The 9219-nt window shown below is 34.8% G+C and overlaps 1 protein-coding gene across 1 annotated transcript in view; it reads left to right on the top strand.

Annotated features, from left to right (window-relative positions):
• Positions 1–935: 935 nt before the first annotated feature.
• Positions 936–9219, top strand: part of caly (calcyon neuron-specific vesicular protein) — a 10227-nt gene continuing 1943 nt past the window's right edge. Inside the window, exons 1-4 of the mRNA XM_073842563.1 lie at positions 936–1082; positions 3072–3202; positions 5928–6044; positions 6175–6393. Coding sequence (XP_073698664.1) covers positions 947–1082; positions 3072–3202; positions 5928–6044; positions 6175–6393 — 603 coding nt within the window. The 5' untranslated portion in view covers positions 936–946. The remainder of the gene's footprint in view (positions 1083–3071; positions 3203–5927; positions 6045–6174; positions 6394–9219) is intronic.

The raw sequence follows: 9219 nt of genomic DNA, 5'->3' as shown, positions 1-9219 counted from the left end.
TGTTTAGTGATAGTTCCCTTTTGTTTAGTGATAGTCCCTTGTTTGTCTTGAACAGTTAAACTGCCCTCTGTTCCTCAGAAAAAATCCTTCAGGCCTCACAAATTCTTTGGTTTTTCAGCATGATTGTGTATTTGAACCCTTTCCAACAATGACTCTATGATTTTGAGATCCATCTTTTCACACTGAGGACAACTGAGGGACTCGTATGCAGCTATTACAGAAGTTTCAGACGCTCACTGATACTTTAGAAGGAAAAACGATGCATTAAGAACCAGGGGTGTAAACTTTTAAAGGAATGAGGATGTGTACATTATTCTTATTTTGCCTAAATATATATATATATTTTTTTAATTTAGTACTGCCCTTCAGAAGCTACAGAAGATACTTGTTCCCCAGAAGACAAAATAAGTTACATTTACCCTGATCATCAAATTCCAAAAGTTTTCACCCTCCAGCTCTTAATGCATTATTTTTTCTTCTGAAGCATTATTTACTTTTTTTCTTACAGAACAATTTAAAGATCTTTACCTTCAGAGGATCACACAAAAAAATTGGCTGTGCTGTTATGTAAAAATTTAATTTAAAAAAGACTCAAAACTAACCCATTGTAAAACGTTTTTGTGACAACAAATGTATATGTATGTTTAACTAATTTGCCTGTTGTTTAACTTCTAATAGACTACGAAAAAATTAAAAAATCTAGATGAGACATGAACTAAAATAACTATAGCGTACCAAATGAGTACTTATTGTCACTTTCGAGTCAGACGTATTTTACTCATAGCCTACATTAAATCTGTGAAAACACCTTTTTATCCGTCTAAACCCCAAGAACTCCTTTTTCTACCATTTCCTTAATATAAATCACCAAACACACTTGCTCAAAGTACTTGTGAATTTGTGTAAAATAGATTTTGTCACATTGATCAGCCAGTTATCTGCTGCGATGCAGCTGACATCATACAGCAGCGACGGGAGCGGATGCGCTTCAGTCAATTACACACGCGTGCGCGCGCACACACACATCGCCATAATAACAGTAGCTCTCCATCAGCATCAGCAAGACAACCGCAGGGAAAGCAGTGAGTATCTCTTTCATTCATTTCCGACGAAAAACAAATGGTGTGCTGAGGTATTCGATGTCCGTCGTTTCGCCTTTCCAAACCTCTGGGCAGCGGCTTAGATTGGAGAAATGCGGGAAGAAGCGTAGAATTTATTTCGTTTATTCAGTTTTCCCGACATAATTCCTCTATTCGCTTAATCATTCGAAAGAACATCCAAAAACATCCATCAATATTTTGACTCATAACGCCTCAGTGAACGCGCAGCTGTTGCGTAATAATGGTCCATTATGAGCGCGTAATACCGTGTGATGAATTACAAATAACGCTTAAATGCTTACGTTTGTCCTGTCTGTATGTTAGACAATGGATTGCGACGTTGTTTCTGATTTGATAAGCGTATATTGGTGCTGTTTTGGTCTGGTCGAAGCTTATTTGAAAGACACCGCAGACATCATCTGTGATTCCTCGCACATCCTGATGTTCTGTACATTGGGCATCTCGGATAACCTTGATGGAGCCTGTAAGGTGTTCGTGTGGAAGAGCCAATAAAACACGCCTTTTTTGCGGCCTGCGTGTCTTTCGTGTTAAGTGATTGTGTCAGACAAGGAACATGCATTTATGTATTTGAATACAGTTTCAAATGTAATGCTTTGCCAAAATAGCCTAACATGAATGATGAAAATAAACAGATAATGTTTATATCTATAATTATATGATTAATAATATGAATAAATCTGATTGGCATTAAAACATAATGTACTAAAGAATATTATATTCATATATAATGTTAAATCTGGTTTGCAAGTAAACAACTTTTCATGCATAATCTATTGTAAACCCTGAAAATGTCATGTAAAAATCAAGTGTTACATGATGTTTTAATTCCAATCAGATGGCCTTTTTATATCTAAATCAACAGTTTTGCCTTGATTAATCTCAGTATGCATTAAATTGAAATAAAAATGGCTTGCTATTCTGAGCCAATTTAGAGCAGTAATTGCTCCAAATCCTCTCGAATTGAAATTATGGAAATGTCTAATCAGTCAAACTTTTATTGGCCAATCCCGACAATCTCCAAGTGGCTTAACGTAAGCTGACGCGTTCATCTATCACTAGTGATTGTTGTGTTTATGTGTTTTGTATTCTGTGGAGAGCTCTTTAATAGCCTATTAGGTTGGAGAAAGATAATGAGAGAGAGCCGTAACCTATCAGATGTTTTTCTCAGTCGGCTAATGAGTAAGACATGAGACGGTGTGTGTGTTGGTGAATTAGTACGCGGAGACGCGAGTGTGTGTACACGCACACTGAGTCATAATGACATGGAGAGAGATTCGCAGTAACTGAGTAACAACATCAGACCCCTCAGAGACAGACTTAATGGAGAGATATTTACTGACTAACTAGTGCTAAATGGAAAACATCAACCAACAACAGATGCAGTAATATCAGAGAAGCAAAACCTCACAGGTGAATGACGACATGGAAGAATAAAATAATTTAATAATGTCAACTAGTTGCTGCGGCTTTTAATTTCCCTGAAGATAGATTTATTTATAATACTAATTGAGATGAACATCAAGACCCCTTGCAACCTGAATATAGTTCTTAAACAACATTATTTCTTTATTAACATTGACTTCTGTTATGTGTGTATATTGTGTGTGAGCGTATGTAATATGTAAATACACATATTTTACATATAAACACAGACCAATATTATAAATATTATGACACACACTATTGAGAAAATGCACAGGGGAAAAAAAGGAAAGGAAACCAGGTCTGTCCAAAAAGCTCTCCAAGAAAGTAATTCACATGTTTTATTGAACAAAAAAACTTCTTATAAATGCACAATACATCACAATAAACCACAAAAAACTGCTATAACACGTAATTGCTAAGTAATGAAAGGTAAGACACTAACCGAAAGGAAATTGTATAAGTATTCGGTTGAATGTATTGGTAATGTAATGTAATATAGGATCTAACCATTCATGTTTGCTTCAGATATGGTGAAGCTTGGCAGTAACCTGGTGGACAAGATGGAGAGACAGCCATCGGTGGAGGACGGTTTTGACAACATCCCCCTTATCACTCCGCTGGAGGTCGGCCAGTTACAGCAGCCTTTCCCTGATAAGGTAATTACCATTCATGCATTAGAGAGCAGAACCCACACATAGCGCCATATTAAAGACAGCAGCGCACCTCTGTTATTCATTACTCTGCATAGAACTTCATTAAGGGGAGGAATGTCATAGGAGACCGGAGGTGGACCGGCAGACGTCGAGTACCACTGATACCATCAAAGACACAGTAGAAACCACCCCAGCGGATAGCCTGGCATGAAAGAAAAATATCATGTGACACCATTAAGATTCGTTGTCGCTGAGAATGATACAGTTTGTCACTGAAAGACTTTGCAAACCATCTGATCTTGCAAACGCGCACAGGCTCATGTCAGGACTCTCACAGATGGCTTGTGTCTATTCTTAGCTCTGTAGGAGGCAAGTGCAACGGGTGGAAAGCACAGCAGAGTTTGAATTTAACTTTGCAGTGACTCATCTAAAAGATGACAAATGATATAGTAGTAGGAGCTCGCTCACTGCATTTTTAATGTGCTGAAGCAACATCCTGTGTTTCCTACAACCTTTGAAAAACATGCCTCTACATACATTTTTGCAAAAAGTAGCTGTACGTACAGTTCACTGCAGTTTACAGCCAAAATGACCACTAGTGGCAAAAAAACATTGACTTTTATTTCTTTTCATGGAAATTATGATTACAGGGGCAGATTGTTATTAAATACCTAGTATCATGCACCTCTTTGTACAATAGTATGACCTTAAAACAACTAGAATAATGCATTTGATGTTTGCATCACATAACCAGCTCTGTATGTATGGCTTTAATGACAAAGTAAACTTACTCAGTAGTGCACCTGGTACAACATGGCACAATTGCACAAGCATCTCTTTGCACAATACTATATTATGACCTCAAAACATCATGGTGCATGATGTGTAAACTAGAATAATACATTTAATGTTTGCAACACATAACCAGCTTCATATGTATGGTTTTAACGACAAAGTAAACTTGCTTGGTAGCACACCTGGTACAACAGTGCAATTGCACAAGCATCTCTTTGCACGATGCTATCTTATGACCTCAAAACAACATGGTGCATGATTTGTAAGCTAGAATAATACATTTTAATTAGGGCTGCTGCTGCATGATAAATCGAAATGAAATCGCAATTAAGCAAAAGCTGCAACTGTCATGCACATCTTGTCAGGGAAAGCACGGTTCTGTGATCAGTAGTAAATCTCCATCTGAAGGCCAGAGGGTAATCTTGCACGTAAACTCCAAATTGATTGCTGCATTGCTGCTGAATAAACAGAAGATTGAACTGCTTTCATTGATTCAACTGCGATAATGAGCGTGATATTGTGTAGCTTGTCAATGTACTACGGCTCTGTGTAGTAAATGCTGCTCCATCTGAAAGCATGTGCTGGAGATTTACTACTGATTACAAAACCGGCTTTACTGAAAAATGCATATGACAATTGCCTTTGCATAATCATGCAGCCCTAATTTTAATGTTTGTATAACATAACCAGCTTCATATTTTTGGCTTTTATTACACATAGTAGTGCACATAGTACAACATAGCACAATTGCTCAAGCATTTCTTTGCACAATACTATATTATGACCTCAAAACAACATAGTGTATGATTTGTAACCAAGAATAATACATTTTAATGTTTGCATCACATAAACCGCTCCATATGTATGGCTTTAATGACAAAGTAAACTTGCTTGGTAGTGCACCTGGTACAACATAGCACAATTTGCACAATTTTATATTATGACCTCAAACCAACATAGTGCATGATTTGCCTTTGTTTAATCGTGCAGCCCTAATTTTAAAGTTTGCATCACATAACCAGCTTCATATGTATGGCTTTAATGACTTAGTTATCTTGCTCTATAGTGCTTTTGGTACAACATAGCACAATTGCACAAGTGTCTCTTTGCACAATGCTATATTATTACCTCAAAACAACATAGTGCATGATTTGTAAACTAGAATAATACATTTTGATGTTTGCATGACATAACCAGCTCCATATGTTTGGCTTTAATGACACAGTAAACTTGCTTTGTAGCGTACCTGGTACAACTTTGCACAATACTATATTATGACCTCAAAACAACATAGTGCATGATTTGTAAACTAGAATAATACATTTTAATGTTTGCATGACATAACCAGCTCCATACAGACTGATTTAATGACACAGTAAACTTGCTCAGTAGCGCACCTGGTACAACATATCACAAATGCATGAGCATCTCTTTGCACAATACTATATTATGATCTTAAAACAACATAGTGCATGATTTGTAAACTAGAATAATACATTTTGATATTTGCATCACATAACTAGCTCCATATGTTTGGCTTTAATGACACAGTAAACTTGCTTTGTAGCGTACCTGGTACAACTTTGCACAATACTATATTATGACCTCAAAACAACATAGTGCGTGATTTGTAAAATAGAATAATACATTTTAATGTTTGCATGGCATAACCAGCTCTGTATGTATATCTTTAATGACACAGTAAACTTGCTCGGTAGCGCACCTAGTACAGCACAGCACAATTGCACAAAAATGTGATGTTTGCTTCAGCAATTGCGTTTGAAGTGTTTAAAAGCTACAGTTCAGCTGGTTTCTCATTAGAGTCTCTAATGCTAACAGCGAGCCCATTCTTGTGGTTTCTGCCCAGCCCCCTCTCATCTTCTTCTTTGTTTCGACTACTTTAATAGTTCATTCTTTCTCTGTGACTCTATAGGTGATTGTGAAAACCACAGCAGAGTATCAGCTGAAGGAGAAGAAGAGGAAGCTGTATGTGCCGAGCATTAAGAAACTAAACATAAACCTTTATGATGAGATGTCAGAGAAGCTCAAGGTAAGACCAGAACAGACTGCCCAGCCTCCTAAGATCTTGGATTTGTCTCTCCTGTAGTGAGGGTAATATAAAAATGTGAGTATAAATAAAAAATGGAAAGCATAAATACATGTGTGAACGTGTTTTACAGCTGACTGGGTTGATTATTATCACCTTGGCGTTCCTGGCGTGTCTGCTGCTGTTGGTCATGTATAAAGCACTGTGGTACGATCAGCTCGGCTGCCCTGAGGGCTTCGTTCTTCAGGTATCCACAAACACACTCGCTCTACCTATACTGAGAACATTTGTGACCCTGGACCACAAAACCAGTCTTAAGTCGCTGGGGTATGTTTGTAGCAATAGCCAAAAATACATTGCATGGGTCAAAATTATTGATTTTTCTTTTATGCCAAAAATCTTTAGGAAATTAAGTAAAGATCATGTTCCATTAAGATTTTTTGTAAAATTCCTACTGTAAATGTTTCAAAATGTAATTTTTGATTAGTAATATGCATTGTTAAGAACCTAATTTGGACAACTTTAAAGGTGATTTTCTCAGGATTTTGATTTTTTTGCACCCTCAGATTCCAGATTTTCAAATAGATGTATCTCGGCCAAATATTGTCCTATCCTAACAAACCATACATCAATAGAAAGCTTATTTACTGAGCTTTCATATTTATATATATGACTGGTTTTGTGGTCCAGGGTCACATTTGTGGTCTGCTACAAACCATTTCATTTTTGGTCTGAAATATAGATGACAGATCACACTTCTATAAACTAATGTCTTCACTTATGGCTTTAGTAAAAAGTAGCCTGTGGTTGCCTCCTGTAAGACATCTCAACATGATTTTCACCTCAGAATGTACCCTGCTTTCCTTCACCGGGAAGGAATCATCTGAGAATGGTGGTATATAGCTACCAAATGAATAATACATTATACAGCAGCATGTGTATAGTAGTTTGGATTTATTAGTCATTGAATCATTCATTCAACCTGTTCAGTCAAAGTTGCTGATTCATTCAAAAATGAACTCCCTGGGTATGAGAAATAAGTAGAATAATAGAATTCACAGTAATAAAACAACATTTGGTTAAAATTAACCAGATATTAACCAAAGTAAGTTTCAGACTAACAATAATGCAATTTTGGAGGCAGCTGCTCTAGATATAACTGTTGTCAATACAAGTGGTGCTGTTTTAAGTTAGCCACTTATGAAAGTCTATTTCTGTTAGGATAGGCAGCATGACAGCTTGCTTGGTTTTGGAGCAGAGCGATTAAGTATTAACTGCCTCGTTTGTTCGTGTGCTATTCGTTTAAAATTATTTTGTTTGCTGCTCAGCAAAGCTTAGCTGCAGATCCTTATTCGGCGGACAGAATTTGAAGTGGTGCATTAACTTTGCTGGAGTGTGAGAATGTCTTTAATTAGTCTTAACCATGACTAAACTGTGATTAAGGCCTGCAGGGGCTTCCACCTCACCCCCTTTGATGCAGATACCACTGCCATAATTAGCATGCCACACTAATGTAGCGTTGCTAACTTGAAGAGCGGGAAAATTGCCTCTTGTTAAGATGGAATGAGGTTTATAGAAGCTGTGGCATGTCGACGTCTCTTGATTGACGTCTTGCAGTTGCAAAACACATTTTTGTTTAATTTATTTTTTGTGGGAAAGGTAACTGGCACTTTAAGCATCTAAGCATCTGTTTTACTAATTGGAAATATAATAATTCTTTCATAGTTTGCATTCCAAAAGAAATATTGAGAGGTTTTTTAGGACAAAACCAGTCTTAAGTAGCACGGCTATATTTGTAGCAATAGCCAACAAAACTTTGTATGGGTCAAAATTATATATTTTTGTTTTATGCCAAAAACCATTAGTTACATGTAATATGCATTGCTAAGAACTTCATTTGAACATCTTTAAAGGCGATTTTCTCAATATTTTGATTTCTTTTTTTTTTTTTTTTTTTTTTTTTTCAATATTGAATAAGATTATTAGGTTGAAGACATTCTCTGTTTGGAATAACATAGTATATATATGTAAATAGTATGTATATTTTGCACAGTATGCAAATTTTCCAAGTCTTCTATTTGCTAAAATAAGAATTGTATACCAGAGCACACTGCATGGAATAGAAATACAGTGTATTTTGTATATGATAGATTAAAACAATAAGTAACATTACCTGCATTTTTTTTATATATATATTTTTTTTATTCAATCATCCTTCAAAAAAATTCTAAACATTATTGTTTCTGAGATGATAATTGGCACTCACTGAATTAAACATACAACATGTTGCATACTTCTATTTGAAATTATTCTAGAAAAACGATTTATGTTTTACTCACTTTTTTAAATATACACTGCCATTTAAAAGTTTGGGATCAGTAAGATTTTTTTTTTTTTTAAGAAGTTTCCTATGCTCATCAAGACTGTATTTATTTAATAAAAAATTCTGAAAAAAACAGTAATATTATGAAATATTATTTAATGTAAAATCACTGTTTTCTATGCATATTTTAAAATGTAATTTTAAAATGCAATCTTCAGTGTCACATGTTCCTTCAGAAATCATTTTAATATGCTGATTTATTAGCAATGTTGAAAACAGATGTGCTGCTTAATATTTTGTTGGAACCAGTGATAATTTTTTAAATATTCCTTAATAAACAAAAGTACAGCATTGATTTAAAATACAAATCATTTGTAACAATATAAACTACCATTTAAAAGTTTGTGGTCAGTAAATTTGTATTCTTTCTTCTTTTGAAATAAATTATTACTTTTAGGATGTGTTAAATTAATTTAAAAAAAAAGTGATAGCAAAGACCTATTAGAAAGGATTTTTGTTTTAAACAAATGCTGTTCTTTTAACTTTTTTTTTTTATTCATCTTAAAAATTATTCACAGGTTCCAAAATATTAAGATTAAAAAATAAAAACTATTAAGCAGCACAACAACATTTACAACATTGATTATAAAAGAAACAAATCAGCATATTATATATAAGACTGGAGTAATAGCTGAAGTAAAATCAGCTTTGCATATTATGAATACAGTATATATTTTAAAATATATTAAAATAGAAAACCATTATTTTAATCTGTAATAATATTTCACAACATTACTGCTTTTTTCTGTATTTATGATCAAGTAAATGCAACTTTTAAACAGCAGTGTATACATT

The sequence above is a fragment of the Garra rufa genome, chromosome 6, assembly GCF_049309525.1.
Source record: "Garra rufa chromosome 6, GarRuf1.0, whole genome shotgun sequence".
Lineage (NCBI taxonomy): Eukaryota > Metazoa > Chordata > Actinopteri > Cypriniformes > Cyprinidae > Garra > Garra rufa.
This window is presented reverse-complemented; position numbering and strand designations above follow the sequence as displayed.